Genomic DNA, 16,446 nt, shown 5'->3' with positions numbered 1-16,446 from the left:
CCCTTCTTTCTTTTCTCTCCAAAACTCTTGAGCGTGCCGTCCTTGGCCAGCTCTCTTGCTATCTCTCTCAGAATGACCTTCTTGATCCAAATCAGTCAGGTTTCAAGACTGGTCATTCAACTGAGACTGCTCTTCTCTGTGTAACGGAGGCTCTCCGCACTGCTAAAGCTAACTCTCTCTCCTCTGCTCTCATCCTTCTAGACCTATCTGCTGCCTTTGATACTGTGAACCATCAGATCCTCCTCTCCACCCTCTTCGAGTTGGGCATCTCCGGCACGGCTCACTCTTGGATTGCGTCCTACCTGACAGGTCGCTCCTACCAGGTGGCGTGGAGAGAATCCGTCTCCGCACCACGTGCTCTCACCACTGGTGTCCCTCAGTTCTAGGCCCTCTCCTATTTTCGCTATACACCAAGTCACTTGGCTCTGTCATATCCTCACATGGTCTCTCCTATCATTGCTACGCAGACAACACACAATTAAGCTTCTCCTTTCCCCCTTCTGATAACCAGGTGGCTAATCGCATCTCTGCATGTCTGGCAGACATATCAGTGTGGATGACGGATCACCACCTCAAGCTGAACCTCGGCAAGACGGAGCTGCTTGTCATCTCCCGTCTGGATTACTGCAACTTGCTGTTGGCGGGGCTCTCTGCCTGTGCCATTAAACCCCTACAACTCATCCAGAACGCCGCAGCCCGTCTGGTGTTCAACCTTCCCAAGTTCTCTCACGTCACCCCGCTCCTCCGCACACTCCACTGGCTTCCAGTTGAAGCCCGGATCTGCTACAAGACCATGGTGCTTGCCTACGGAGCTGTGAGGGGAACGGCACCTCCGTACCTTCAGGCTCTGATCAGTCCCTACACCCAAACAAGGGCACTGCGTTCATCCACCTCTTGCCTGCTCGCCTCCCTACCTCTGCGGAAGCACAGTTCCCGCTCAGCCCAGTCAAAACTGTTCGCTGCTCTGGCACCCCAATGGTGGAACAAGCTCCCTCACGACGCCAGGACAGCGGAGTCAATCACCACCTTCCGGAAACCCCACCTCTTTAAGGAATACCTGGGATAGGATTAAGTAATCCTTGTAACCCCCCCCCTACCCTCCCCCCCAAGAAATATATAGATGTACTATTGTAAAGTGGTTGTTCCACTGGATATCATAAGGTGAATGCACCAATTTGTAAGTCGCTCTGGATAAGAGCGTCTGCTAAATTACGTAAATGTAAATGTAAAATTAGAGAAACCTTGAGAAGTACTCCCTATCATATCATCTAGCCAGGTCAAGCCAAACACAGTCTCTATTGTTCTCGGTATTTTCTTAGACACACACGTACACACATACATTTCTCTTCCTCATGGGTCTCTACTAAACCTTATGGGACTTACGTTTAGTACTTTAATTATTCATTATACATGCTACATAAACTAGTAATTACTAATTAGTTACGTTTCAGGGTGGGATTCTTTAATCATTACCTTCAAACATATAATTACCTTATCATGAACACACAGCTTTCTTTCTGCATAGGTGTATTACAGTCAATTGAGCCAAATATACACTGAATAAAAATATAAATGCAACATGCAACAATTTCAATGATTTTACTGTGTTACAGTTCATATAAGGAAATCAGACAATTGAAATAAATTCATTAGGCCCTAATCTATGGATTTCACATGACTGGGAATAAAAATATGTATCTGTTGGTCACAGATACCAACAAAAGAAAAAGTAGGGGCGTGGATCAGAAAACCATTCAGTATCTGCTGTGACCACCATTTGCTTCATGCAGCACGACACATCTCCTTCGCATAGAGGTGATCAGGCCTGTGGAATGTTGTCCCACTCCTCTTGAATGGCTGTGTGAAATTGCTGGATATTGGCGGGAACTGGAACATGCTGTCTTACACATCGATCCAGAGCATCCAAAACATGCTCAATGGGAAAAAGTGTCTGGTGAGTGTGCAGGCCATTGAAGAACTGGGACATTTTCAGCTTCCAGAAATTATGTACAGATCCTTGCAACATGGAGCTGTGCATTATCATGCTGAAACAAGAGGTGATGGCGGGCGGATGAATGGCACGAAAATCGGCCTCAGGATCTCGCCACGATGTCTCTGTGCATTCAAATTGCCATCAATTGTGTTCATTGTACATAGCTTATGCCTGCCCATAATATAGCCCCACCGCCACCATGGGGCACTCTGTTCACAATGTTGACATCAGCAAACTGCTCGCCCACATGACGCTATCTGCCATCTGCTCGGTACAGTTGAAACTGGGATTCATCCGTGAAGAGCACACTTCTCCAGCGTGCCAGTGGCCATCGAAGGTGAGCATTTGCCCACTGAAGTCAGTTGCGACAACAAACTGCAGTCAGGTCAAGACCCTGTTGAGGACGATGAGCACGCAGATGAGCTTACCTTATCAGTCGCGCAAACCCACAGTTTAATAAGCTGTCCGGGTTGCTGGTCTCAGACGATCCCACAGTTTCATCAGCTGTCCGGGTTGCTGGTCTCAGACGATCCCACAGTTTCATCAGCTGTCCGGGTTGCTGGTCTCAGACGATCCCACAGTTTCTTCAGCTGTCCGGGTGACTGGTCTCAGACGATCCCGCAGGTGAAGAAGCCGGATGTGGAGGTGTTGGTCTGCAGTTGTGTGGCCGTTTGGACGTACTGCCAAATGGCTTATGGTAGAGAAATTAACATCCTGTTAACAGCTCTGGTGGACATTCCTGCACTCAGCTCCCTCAAAACTTGAGACATCTGTGGCATTATATTGTGTGACAAAACTGCACAAAACTTTTAGAGTGGCCTCTTATTGTCCCCAGCACCTGTGTAATGATCATGCATTTTAATCAGGTTCTTGATATGCCACACCTGTCAGGTGGATGGATTATCTTGGCAAAGGAGAAATGCTCACTTACAGGGATGTAAACATTTGAGCGAAATAAGCTTTTTCTCTGTATGGAACATTTCTGGGAACTTTAATTTCAGCTCATGAAACATGGGACCAACACTTTACATGTACATTTACATTATATTTTATATTTGGTACAGCTATCCATCCAGATTTCCGTAGTAATTTGCTTTTGTATAAAGTAACATTTTATTATATTTCTATTGAAATATTCCTTCCAGTTCTAGGCAAACACGTTATAGCCCCCTTTTGTGGGATAATTCTGGTGTTGAGAGCCATTCAGAAAAACAGAATTCCAACTGTATGATCTTACATCCATTTAAACTTCACCTACCTACAGCAAGCACAATATTTCCAAGATATATCAGATCAGTCATTCAACTATATCCATTCATGTGAAGTGTTAATCATTCTCATCCTCAGTCGCAATTCAGTCACTGTCAGTACATTGCATGCAATGCATGGGATAAATCAAGTGTGTTGTGGATTTTTTTAATTCTTTAAGACGTCAATTCAGGTATTCATTTTCGCTTGTTCTTAGGAGTTTACGGTATTTCAAAAATCTTGCTCTTGTATTCCAGTACTTTCGACATATCCAATACTGAGCTCACTACCGGTCTCTTTTCGGCTTCGCTGTGACAAGCATGGCTGACACTGGTCTTGTAGAAACGCTTCTTCGGCGGGTGGAAAAGGTGGACGGTGGTCTCGACAGTCAGGATGTTGCGACCAGTCTTGGGGTGGACCACCAAGCTATCGTCGGGGCTGTGAAGAGCCTACAGGCACTTGGTGATGTGAGTTTACTTGCCCGTGTTGAAGCGGAAGTCAAGCGACCGTCCACTTTGTTCACTCGGCGGAGACTTTAAGGACACAGTTGACGCTTAAACCGACTAGCAAAAACATAAAACTGACCATTACCTTAACCCTAACCTAATTTTAATACATTTTGAAATTAAATATCGGTTTGGGCGTCAAGCTTGTACTAATAGCATTTTCTGTTCATCCTATGATGATGGGCGATTGGATAGGAAAGTGATGCAATAGGGACGTAAACGGGATCGTGATAACCATGAATAAATGCAGTGGTGACTGATAAGTCTGACTGTTAACTGCACTGCTTGTCAGCAAACTTGACTAAAAACAAAAACTGTTAAGACATTTTCAATATTTGCTTTTATTGAATCGTCATTAAGGCAATCTACCAACGTCTGATACACCTAGCTGGCTACTACTTGTATAGGATGGTAATTAATGGAAGCTTCTCTAATGTCAAACATGTAAAGTGTGGTGTACCACAGGGCAGCTCTCTAGGCCCGCTACTCTTTTCTATTTTTACCAATGACCAGCCACTGGCATTAAACAAAGCATGTGTGTCCATGTATGCTGATGATTCAACTATATACACATCAGCAACCACAGCTAATGAAGTCACTGAAACCCTTAACAAAGATTTGCAGTCTGTTTTGGAGTGGGTGGCCAGTAATGAACTGGTCCTGAACATCTCTAAAACTAAGAGCATTATATTTGGTACAAATCATTTTTTAAGTGCTAGACCGCAGCTGAATCTGGTAATGAATGGTGTGGCTGTTGAACAAGTTGAGGAGACTAAATTACTTGGCTTTACCTTAGATTGTAAACTTTAATGGTCAAAACATATAGATTCAATGGTTGTAAAGATGGGGAGAGGTCTAGATGTAATAAAGAGATGCTCTGCTTTTTTGACACCACACTCCAAAAAGCAAGTTCTGCAGGCTCTAGTTTTGTCTAATCTTGATTATTGTCCAGTCGTGTGGTCCAGTGTTGCAAGGGAAGACCTAGTTAAGCTGCAGTTGGCCCAGAACAGAGTGGCACATTTTGCTCTTAATTGTAATCAGAGGGCTGATATAAATACTATGCATGCCAGTCTCTCTTGGCTAAGAGTTGAGGAGAGATTGACTGCATCACTTCTTTTTATAAAAACATTAATGTGTTAAATCCCAAATTGTTTGCATAGTCAACTTACACGCAGCTCTGACACACACACTTATCCCACCAGACATGCCACCAGGGGTCATTTCACAGTCCCCAAATCCAGAACAAATTCAAGAAACCGTTCAGTATTATACAGAGCCCTTATTGCATGGAACTTCCTTCCATCTCATATTGCTCAAATAAACAGCAAACCTGGTTTCAAAAAACAGATAAAGCGGCACAACGCCTCTCCTCTATTTGACCTATATAGTTTGTGTGTATGCATTGATATGTAGGCTACGTGTGCCTTTAAAAAAAATTTATGTAGTTCTGTTCTTGTATATTGATCTGTATTATGTCATTCTGTTTTATGTTTCATGTTTTGTGTGGACCCCAGGAAGAGTAGCTGCTGCTTTTGCAACAGCTAATGGGGTTCTTAATAAAATACGAAATACCAAAATGTCAACATTGAGAAGTTAGACTGAGTCAATAAATTGGTAGCTGTTATTGTCACTGGATCTAAAAATGAATCCACGGTAAACATATAATGTGCAGTGATGGCTAATTCATGATGTGTACACCAATCAGACCTTGAGAAGATGACCAATGTGTAGTCCTCTGCCTCAAGGCTCCATTAGGATTCTGATCATGCTTGTTTGTTTTCCTGCGCAGGTGATCTCAGCTGAGCAGCGCTCCGCGAAGCACTGGGAGCTGACTGGGGAAGGCTGTGAGATAGCCGAGCAGGGCAGCCATGAGGCCCGAGTCGTCAGCTCCATCCCAGAGGAAGGGATGCCTCAGAGCCAGCTCATGGTGGGAGGACCTGCAGGGTGCCTGGACAAATAATATGTACCATGATGTTATGTTTATTTGGATGAAAAAAATCTGGCTGAAAAATAAAGAATTTAATGAAAGTTGATCTTTACACTGTGATTTTATATGCTTTCTACTTGGAGCATTGGGGCAGAGTTTACAGATTGTTTTGTCTCTATTTCTGCGTAGAAACTAGCCTTTGGGAAGGTGGGTTTCAGCAAGGCCATGTCCAACAAGTGGATCCGTCTGGACAAGGGCCACGAGGGCGGAGCCAGGATCTTCAAGACTGTGAGTTTATCTTCACATCTGACTTGGTGTGCTTTGTGATTGAGTGTGAGTGTTGCTTTTATAATGGAGAAAATAAGTATGACACACATAAACATCAATTTTGCGCGTGTGTGTGTGCGCGCACCCAGGTGGAGCACTTAGAAGACTTGGTGAGGGACAAGTTGCTCCTAGTACAGAAAGGCCAGGCGTCTCAACTGGAGGAGAAGGAGAAGAATGAGCTGAAGAAACGCAAACTGCTCTCTGAAGTGTAAGAATCAGACCGGTTGCTAATATTTGACAACTGTGAAAACGTCTGTGAAATGTTAAGTATATTCCTAACTGATATCTACCAGTAGATGGCAATAGATGCCATTCAGCAGTACAACAGTGTTCACTCATCTGGCATCCAGGCATGTTCAGGATGCCCCAGTCACAACTAGCCTCAGCATAGTCTCATGCTGATGATGTTCTCTGACTTGTTGACCCCTAAGTCTTTAGTTGAATAACAGCTGAGAAATGATATTAAATACATCAATAAGGTTTGGATTAGAATATAAATGATGTCTTATATCATAGTTACATCCTACTTACATAATATTCACAGATCAGATGAGTCAATGTTGTCGTCTTGTCTGAGTCAAGATGTCTAGTTCACCCAATGATATGAATACACTGAGCAACAGATTGTTAATTGTCTACTTCCTATTTGCTAAATAGTGTCCCAGGCCCTCACCACCACCACCACATATTCCCAATCTCCAATGTTCCCCAAGATAAGACCTCTTGTGGCCTTTGTGACTTATGTGATATAACACTTTCAAATGACCACATTTATGCCGTTTGAATGAGAATGATTGTATTTATTTCTGTTAATTTTAGGACGGTCAAGTCCTATTGGATCACAAAGGGCAGCTGTTTCAGCACCACCATCACCAAGCAGGAGACAGAGCTCACCCCAGAGATGATCGCTAGGTGAGTCCTACTCTGCTTTTCCTGTCAACTTTGTCATGGTCGCTCTATGATTGCTAAGATGGACGAGTGATTCCTCATTCTGTATCTCTAACCTGCATGCTGCTGCTGAGGACCCTGTCCTAAGGCAAATGTATATTAACCTGAAGTTGTTCATTCTCTCACAGTGATGTCTGTGTCATTTCTATTCATATCACTGCATGTCGTAGTCAAATTGGCAGTGTTTTCATTAGGTACTGCGCATGATCCAATATGTTTTGTTTTTACCTGGAAACTGCAGTCTCGCTCAAAATGCAGGTGATCTCTTGACCAAGCCTGATTTTCATGTGATTGTCTGAAACAATTTGTTAGTTCTCGTACTCCAAAACAGATGAATAAAAATGCACCTGGTCTGCAATATCACATGAGGGGATTTGGCACAGAACTGTATTCAGCTGTCCCAAAAAGTTAATTTGTGTATTTGTATATTTACCTCCACATTTTATCTGCACACAGACTTTGCTTGTGTTTGGCCATATACACTCATTAATTTGATGTTCTCTAGAACATTAGATGTTCTCCAAATTTACCTATTTCTGATCTGAGACAGTGGGAGCTGGAAGGAGAAGAAGTTCAAGCCTTATAACTTTGAGGCCTTGGGTGTGGCCCCAGACTGTGGCCACCTGCATCCGCTCATGAAGGTCCGCACGCAGTTCAGACAGATCTTCCTGGAGATGGGGTCAGTCACCTATCCTCTTTTCTGCCCTTGCAGGACACCATCAGTATACCCTATATAACTAATGTACGGTAAGACTAAGGTCTAAGACCTGTGTGTACTCACTCCTCCTTTCTCCTTCAGCTTCACTGAGATGCCCACCAACAACTTCATTGAGAGCTCCTTCTGGAACTTTGACTCCCTGTTTCAGCCCCAGCAGCACCCTGCCAGAGACCAACACGACACCTTCTTCCTGTCTGGTGAGCGACTGGGTGTCTCTGTGTGTCTGGACTTGATGCCCAGATAAGATAAAATGGTGCATTATTGATGATACGCTGAAATGGATATCTGGTTTCCCTAGCTAAAACAGACTCTAGATTTCCATTAGATATAACTCATCTGTTTTCCTCATGTACCATTAGTATTATTTCCATTTAATTTACCGGTAACTGTGGCCCCTCCTATTATTATATTTCTCAGACCCAGCTCAGGCCCATGAGTTTCCCCAGGACTACCTGGAGAGAGTGAGGAAGGTCCATTCAGAGGGAGGCTTTGGATCACAGGGGTGAGAGCTAATCTTCCACACACGTGCATACGCATGGACTTACACACACGTTATATATTTTTTATATATATTTTTTATTTTTATTAAAAAAAACTTTTTCTCCCCAATTTCGTGGTATCCAATTGGTAGTTACAGTCTTGTCCCATCGCTGCAACTCCCGTACGGACTCATTCTTGACACAATGTCCACTTAACCCGGAAGCCAGCCGCACCAATGTGTCGGAGGAAACACCGAGGAAACAGCACCCGGCCCGCCACAGGAGTCGCTAGTGCGCGATGGGACAAGAACATCCCTGCCAGCCAAACACTCCCCTAACCCGGACAATGCTCGGCCAATTATGTGCCGCCCCATGGGTCTCTCGGTCGCGGCCCGGCTGCGACTCTGCCTGGACTCGAACCAAGATCTCTAGTGGCACAGTTAGACCACTGTGCCACTCGGGAGGCCCAACATGTTCTATTTTTAACGCTGTGTGTGTTTGACAGGTACAAGTATGACTGGAAGATTGAGGAAGCTCAGAAGAACATCCTCCGTACTCACACCACAGCAGTCAGCGCTCGCATGCTGTACAAACTCGCTCAGCAGGTAACCCACTATCTACATTTGTTCATGCTGTCTTAGTATTTACTAAAATTAATTAGAAAGTAATTGCATGAGGGTGATGTTACATTTTAACTGTGCAGCAATTGGGCAACTTTCCTCTGTAACCATTTCAAATGTACCTTTCTTTCTACCAGGAAAAGTTCACCCCTGTCAAGTACTTTTCCATCGACAGAGTATTCCGTAATGAAACTCTGGATGCCACCCACTTGGCAGAGTTTCACCAGATTGAGGGAGTGGTGGCTGACTATGGCCTTACCCTGGGTGACCTCATGGGCATCCTTCATCAGTTTTTCAATAAACTAGGTGAGGGCTCTACCAGTCAGGGTTGGGGTCAATTCCACTCATTCAATTCTCTCCCAGGAAATGTAATTCAATTCAAATTTGAGGTCAGTCTTTGAATTCAGAGATAATTCAATTCCTCTCAATTCCAATGTTAGATAAATTCCAAGAATTCAAGTCCCAATTCAATATTATCCCCAACAATTCCACAAATTCCAATTAGAAATTACATTTCTTCAGGCTGATATTGTCACTGTTCAGACAGCCTAGCTATACTGGAAATATCTGAATACAGGTTGAAATGATTAAAAACAAATCCTACAGTAAATGTTTTTTTATACTATATGCATTAATTCCATTAAGTAGGAAATGTAAAAATATTGAATTTCAATTCCAAAGATTAAATGTTTTTACAATTCCATAACTTAAAAAATTTGAATGCAATTCAACATACATTCTCATGAATGAGGGAATTCAAGAATTGAATGGAATTTAAATTATATAGGAATTGACCCCCACCCTGCTTCCAGTACCTTTTTCTTTTTTTAACAGTGGGTTCTGTTGTCCGTACTGAAGTGGCCTCTAATGCATCTTAATGCCTGTAGTACAACATGAGCTTGTTTCTCTGTCAGTAGTATTTCTGAGAAAGTAAATATATTTACAATTTTCTCCAGGAATCACCAAATTACGCTTTAAACCGGCCTACAATCCATACACCGAGCCGAGCATGGAAGTGTTCAGCTATCATGAAGGTACAGTTCTTGTGAATATCCTCAAACCCTGGCATTTCTCACGTTTGTGTGATATGTGTGTTTCGGCCTTGGGCTTTTGTCTCACTCAAACCCAAAAGCCCATAGACGCAATCCTATCCACACTGAATCCATCTTAATTTGTCCATTCCTGCTCTCTCCAGGGCTGAAGAAGTGGGTGGAGGTGGGGAACTCTGGGATGTTCAGGCCAGAGATGCTGCTGCCTATGGGGCTCCCTGAGGGGGTGACGGTCATCGCCTGGGGGCTGTCTCTGGAGAGGTGAGTCAATGACAAAGAAAAACATTATCCTTTTCAACTAGAACTGATCCTGGTGATGTAATGGAATTGACTGACCGACATTTGTTAATACAGGAGCTACAATACACAACCCCTTCTGCCTGGCCTACCCCACTTCCACACTCTCTGACCCGTCTCTAGGGCCGGGAATTGCCAGGGACCTCAAGATACGATATCACCATACTTAGGTGCCGATACGATATGTGGTCTAAAACATTAGAAAGACCTGCTCTTTCCATGACATAGACAAACCATGTGAATCCAGGTGAAAGCTATGATACATTTACATTTACATTTTAGTCATTTAGCAGACGCTCTTATCCAGAGCGACTTACAGTAGTGAATGTATACATTTCATTTCATGCATTCTTTTATTTCTATTTTTTTGTACTGGCCCCCCGTGGGAATCGAACCCACAACCCTGGCGTTGCAAACACCATGCTCTACCAACTGAGCCACAGATCCCTTAGTGATGTCACCTGTTAAATCCACTTTAAGGAGACAGGTTAAAGGATTTTTAAGCCTCGAGACAATTGCGACATGGGTTGTGTATGTGTGCCATTCAGAGTGTGCATGGGCAAGACAAAATATTTAAGTGCCTTAAACGGGGTATGGTAATAGGTGCCAGGTGCACCAGTTTTGAGTGTGTCAAGAACAGCAACGCTGCTGGGTTTTTCATGGTCAACAGTTTTCTGTGTGTATCAAGAATGGTCCACCACCCAAAGGACATCCAGCCAACTTGACACAACTGTGGAAAGCATTGGAATCAACATGGGCCAGCATCCCTGTGGAACGCTTTCAACACCTTGTAGATTTGAGGCTGTTCTGAGGGCAAAAGAGGGTGCAACTCAATATTAGGAAGGTGTTCGTAATGTTTGTTATACTCAGTGTATGTTTGCTGCAGAGAGACAAGCGAGAGCATGAGAAAACAAGTTTTGATCAGTCAGGGAAATAAGTGCTGAAAAAATGTTTGATCACTATTTAAAAAGAAGATGGAGAACAAGCTATAGGCAGGTACAGCCAACTAGTGCTAGCTAACGCTACCGAGAGTAGCAAAACCATTTATTTATTATTAATTACAAATAAACTTAGATATCGATATGATACCATCCAAAAATAATATTGCAATATGTAACTATCTATTCGCCCCCCCCCCCCCCCCCATCCCCCCATTATTACCCGTCTCGCCACTGTTCCACTCTTGGGCCAGCTATCTCACTGGAATTGACCCACATCAGCTCCATATCCCTTACCCTGACCTTAACTCTCTCATAACCAGATGCACAGGGTCAACTGTTAGTGTACTTGAATTGGACATGGGATTTCAATAGTAAAATGTTTCCATAATGTGAAAATATACAATGTTATGCCTGTAATCCCAGTATGATTTCCCATAGAGGGGTTAAAGGTGGACAGTAGTGTGTGGTCATGTCCCCAGATGTGCAGCCATGCTTCCAGCACACACCACCAGTCTGTTGGCCCACATGTTGACATGTTTACTTCTGGATTGTTATATCTGAGCAATGAGCATAAAACACCATATCGCCTAATGAGCCTAGAATAATGGTTTCCTCAGATGCAGGTCAGAACTGACCATTTAGATATGGTGCTTGAACCCTGGTGACACAGAGGCCTTGTATCTATGAGAACAATCACTGCTAATGGCTATAGTTAGTGAGCTGGGAAGGACCATATCATCTACTCCGTGTAATCCCTCTCCTCTATCCCCTCTGTCCATACAGACCTTTGTCTCTATCCCTGTTTGTCCCCTCTTTTTCTTTGCTGTCTTCCACCTCTCCTTATAATGTACTATGTCATCTTCCTGACACTCTTTCCTCTGCCCTTCTCTGTCTCCTTCAGGCCCACCATGATCAAGTATGGCATCAACAACATCCGTGAGCTGGTGGGACACAAGGTCAACCTACAGATGGTCTACGACAGCCCTGTGTGTCGACTGGACTCTTAGATTCTGTTCAGGCTTCCTCTTGGACAGGCTCACATTACCATACACATCCCACCCAAGGCCTGTGTCATCAGGACCCCTTTGCCCATTAGCAACCATATGAACACTGAACAATCCCACAAACCCTTAATCTACCTTGGCCAGAGACTGCCAGAGAGACAGATCTGTCTGTTTGAGAGGGAGGGAAAGAGGACTTACTTTTCTCCTTATAGCTTGTCTGTGGTTCTAGCTGGATTATTGCCGTTGTTTAGCCACGTGATACACAGATTATACTTTAAACCTAATTTATGAAACAGTTAAAACTCATCATTGGTCCTAATCAGCAGCTATGCATGTGCTGAGGGGTAGTGCTAGTACTGTGTTCTCTGCTGATGTGTGCACTACATCAGAGCATAAGGAACTTGTGCTAGTACTGTGAACTCTGTGCTGTGTCCACTCAGTTCATGAGACAAATTGGAAATGGTCAAATAAAGATGTTTGAAAGTAGCACGATTTACGTCGTCAGTCTAATGTAATCACCATTGGTAATGCTGAGTTTTTGTTATTCTACTCTGGCTGTGCCAGGTCTGGTTTTAACCTGTCAGAAGAACATTCTTGTTTTCCTCAATCTTGTTGTGGCTGGTGTGTAACGTGGATTGGCGTGTTGAATGATGGTTTAACCCAGAGGATTTAGGAGTTATTTGTGTCATTCCAGTGAAGGTGGGATTACGAATCACCTTCATCGCCTCTAAGTCTCATGTCATCGTACACAGGGTAGACGTTTAGCTCTGTGCGCACAGGAGATAATTGGGTTAACACATTAGAGCACTTTGGTTGTAAGTGTCACCTAAAATAATTTGCCATGGTACTAAATAAAGAGTCAAGTCTATTCCTGTTAGTTTGTTTTAGGCAACGGCACATTGGATATGTGTTTTGCTGGTAGCCTAGTTCATCCCCAATCCCTGCAAGATTCTGAATAAATGTTCTGTTGTGAAGATGAGATGTTCTACACTCTACTGTTATGTATTGTAAGTCTTCCGTAGTCTGAATCACAGACTGTACGTTGTAATGCAAATCAGTTCCTTCTGAGGAGCAATATTGAAGTTGTACTTCAGCCATGTGTAATCACTTCACTGGAATTGCTTCTCCTGAATGAACCTGGCACAGCGACGTCGTGGTACATGCAAGTCTGCCTGAGCATCCTGTGCTGTCTTTAGACGCTTACATGGAACTGAATTTCTGAATTCGGGAGTCTTTAAAAAACCTTGCATGCTATTCAAGCTGACTTGAGGGCCCAGAATAGATGCTGTTGAAAGTTTGTGACAAAGAGAATGATGTTGCGTGCTCTGCCAAGACTGGGAAATCCTGTGTCTGCTGCAATAATGGACAGACAGGATTAAAGGTTGTTTACTTAATCAATTGCAGGAACTCCATAAGTCTTTCTGTTCAGCTAATCCTTCAACGTCTGGAAATAACATTTTAAACCGGAGTCTGGGAGTCCAGCTAAGGGTTCCCCAGAACAAAACAATATATAGACAGAACAGATCAACCAAGTTTCTCTGTAGAACCTCTAATTCTAGTTGGAACATACTTTTGGATGCAGTTTTATCCTACCAGGTACTAACTATCCTAACTATCTTCACAAGCACTGGGATAGAAAAATGCTTCATAGGTATTTGTATCCAGTTTTATATGCAAATTTCAGTCTATATATATTTTTTATCCTGTGCAATCTCATCCTGTGTGTTCACCTGCATCATATCATGTTTGCCATTTCTAACTTGCAGAAGTTGCACTACATACCCAAATCAATAATAACATTTAGTTTGAACTTGGTACACATATTTACTACTTCATTGAACATCTCAGCTTTGATGTGGTACTGTATAATTGTAGTCCCTTTTCATGTTATGTAGATACAGACAGTAAAGTCAAATTCCTCAGTTGGCACAACCAGTGGACAAACCTGTTAGCTGGTCCTTGATCGTGTTCACCCTCGTACTCTCATTTCAACTACAAAGCCACATCTGGGAGTCATTTTGCACACAGTTCCACATATATCACCATGCATGCAATGCTTTGCATTGATCATAAAATCTGACATTTCGTCAAGTCAATGATTAATACATTTAGGAGTTCATCAAAACTTGATCTACCAAGTCCTGAGAGACTTGCTGAAAGCTTTATTTAAAGTAGCCTAGTTAAGATTTAGCAATAATCAGTTCCCTTGTTTAGCCTTTACCCTATAGTTCTCATTATTTCCCTTTGATCATTTGACTTTGATCTTGAAATGAAGCAGCTCTAGATTTATATTACAGAGGAATAGCAGTTTTTAGAGGCCCCAAAATCCCTTCATGTTTAGATGGATACTGAAGCAGTATTTAAATGTTATATAAGAAAGAGGGCTGGTGTAGGCAGCTGATGGTGATAGGTTTGGGAGGAAACATGGCAAATCCTTTTCCATGGGATCAGTCTGGATCATTTTGAATGTGTTGCACATCTTTAAATCATCTTCTCATGGCAATAGCCATTGATTAACCCCTCTCCCTTCATGGTCCGTTCAGTCGACCAGGGGTTCTTAAACTTTTTCAGCTCGAGGCGCAAATGAGAAATTGACCGTCCTCCCATGACCCAAATTAAGAATAAATAGTGTGTGATTGTAGGTGTATTCTCATAACTCGCAACCCACCTTTCACATACCCAAGTTCCCAACCCATAGTTTAATTAAGAAACCCTGCAGTAGACAAATCTCAGTGTCAGTACAGGATGATACTGTATAGCACCAGCACGAAAGTTATCTTCAAACTCTCCTTTGTCAAGCTTTGGTTGCTGTGTGGTGTTAACATTTCAACCCATTTTAGTTGTCTTGTTAATAACCTTAAGTAGGTCTGTTGAGTCCTGTGACGTGCTTGGTGTAATCAGAATCAACCGCTGACCACAGGGCTGGAGGGAGTTGGTGCTGGCTCCTTTCAGATCTCGCTGGGGAGGGAGTTACAGTGCCCAGGCCAGGGGCTGCTGTCTATGGCCAGGGCAACAGGGCTCTTGTTGTTGCCGGTGCCATGGGTGGGGAAGAAGGGGATGTAGGGGATTGCAGGAAACAGCAAAGGGCTGCCCGGGAGGCTCTCATCCAGGGGCATGGGGAACCCCACATCATCTGTGTCCCACACGTGGAAGGCATTGTGGGTCAGGACTATGGGGGGGTGTCTGGCAATGAAGCACTCTGGGTTTCTGTTCTTCTCTAGGTCCTCCTCAGTGGGGCCAAGAAGACATTCTGATGAAAGGGGTAAACAGAGGGGACACTGGAGATAAGCACATTTGCTTCCGGACTGGTGCCCCTGATCATCTCTGTGTTAGCTAGTCATGTTGCCATTTTGCATAGAAAAGCTTAGATTGCGTACACGTATACATTGCGATGGAACAGCCTAACAACTACATAGATTAGTTACATTTACAACTGATTTTCGAACATTTTAAGTTCATACCTGTTATATCAAGGGCCAGGTCCTTGATCAGATGTCCAACAATAGCATAGGCGACTCCTACCACTACCAGTGCTGCAATCAGCAGGTAGACCACTGCCTTTGGCAACGGAATGAGGTCCCGGGCTGCCGGCATATACTCCTTGTACAGCGGGTCTTCCGTCCCGACTAGTACGTCGAATTTGGAGACTAGTGTGGAAACATGTGCCTCATCATTGAAATTAAAACTGGTGAAATTGAGGGCATTCATTATGGAAAAGTAGCCTAAGCGATATAGCTCTAATGATGATAAACGCGCTGATGTCCGGCGATGAGGCAATCCCCCCCCCCCCACACGCACACACAACACCAAGACCAGGACTTGATTGGTGGTGAGTCTTGTATCCGTGCAACACTCAAGACTCAACTTCTTTGATGTCTCAGTTCGAATGATCCTAAAAGGGATTGAAAAGCATGAAACATGTATATATGTTAATATCTCAGTGGAGTTGGAGGTGAACACAACTCCACCAAATATAGTTTTAATTTGTGGAGATATTACTTCCAAACGATTTCAATACCATTTTGACAGTACAAGCGTTAGCCGCTTACCTTGATTTTGGACGATTGCTGTTTTTGTGAAACTGGCTTTGCTTTGCTTTTTTTTTTAAAGGTCCCTAAATTGGAGAAAAAACTTTTGGATGTTTATCAGAAATTAATTTCCATGTTCATAAGTCAGTCCCCCTGGAGCTTTCCTTTGACGCGCTTCTTTGTCATTGTCCTTGGTGCTGAAATGAACCCAACCAACTTTCACGTTTTAGTAAACAGTAGTATTTCTAGACCGCCCACTGTTCATCACTCAAGGGATAAACTTTATCCCGCCTCCACTTAAACAGCCAACCTGTATCAGATAGATGCAGTTGATAATGTTCTCTTAATTCTATAGTTGATG

General features: G+C 43.3%; 1 protein-coding gene across 1 annotated transcript; it reads left to right on the top strand.

Annotated features, from left to right (window-relative positions):
- The first annotated feature begins 3,521 nt into the window (after window positions 1-3,521).
- On the top strand, window positions 3,522-13,453 carry LOC115201234 (phenylalanine--tRNA ligase alpha subunit-like). Its single transcript, XM_029764691.1, has 13 exons — window positions 3,522-3,708; window positions 5,537-5,674; window positions 5,864-5,962; window positions 6,091-6,209; window positions 6,821-6,913; window positions 7,500-7,628; window positions 7,749-7,864; window positions 8,085-8,169; window positions 8,652-8,751; window positions 8,904-9,072; window positions 9,723-9,800; window positions 9,962-10,076; window positions 11,955-13,453. The coding sequence occupies exons 1-13, from the start codon at window positions 3,562-3,564 to the stop codon at window positions 12,058-12,060; spliced, it is 1,494 nt and encodes a 497-aa protein (XP_029620551.1). The 5' UTR covers window positions 3,522-3,561; the 3' UTR covers window positions 12,061-13,453.
- The last annotated feature ends 2,993 nt before the right edge of the window (window positions 13,454-16,446 follow it).

The sequence above is a fragment of the Salmo trutta genome, chromosome 1 (assembly GCF_901001165.1).
Source record: "Salmo trutta chromosome 1, fSalTru1.1, whole genome shotgun sequence".
In the NCBI taxonomy this organism is placed as follows: domain Eukaryota; kingdom Metazoa; phylum Chordata; class Actinopteri; order Salmoniformes; family Salmonidae; genus Salmo; species Salmo trutta.
This window is presented reverse-complemented; position numbering and strand designations above follow the sequence as displayed.

Excerpts from the sequence above, each read along its gene's own strand:
- LOC115201234 (XM_029764691.1), top strand. The coding sequence starts at position 3,562 with ATGGCTGACACTGGTCTTGTAGAAACGCTTCTTCGGCGGGTGGAAAAG. Across the intron at positions 5,963-6,090 it reads GAGCCAGGATCTTCAAGACT|GTGGAGCACTTAGAAGACTT; the intron begins GTGAGTTTATCT and ends GCGCGCACCCAG. Across the intron at positions 7,865-8,084 it reads CGACACCTTCTTCCTGTCTG|ACCCAGCTCAGGCCCATGAG; the intron begins GTGAGCGACTGG and ends TATATTTCTCAG.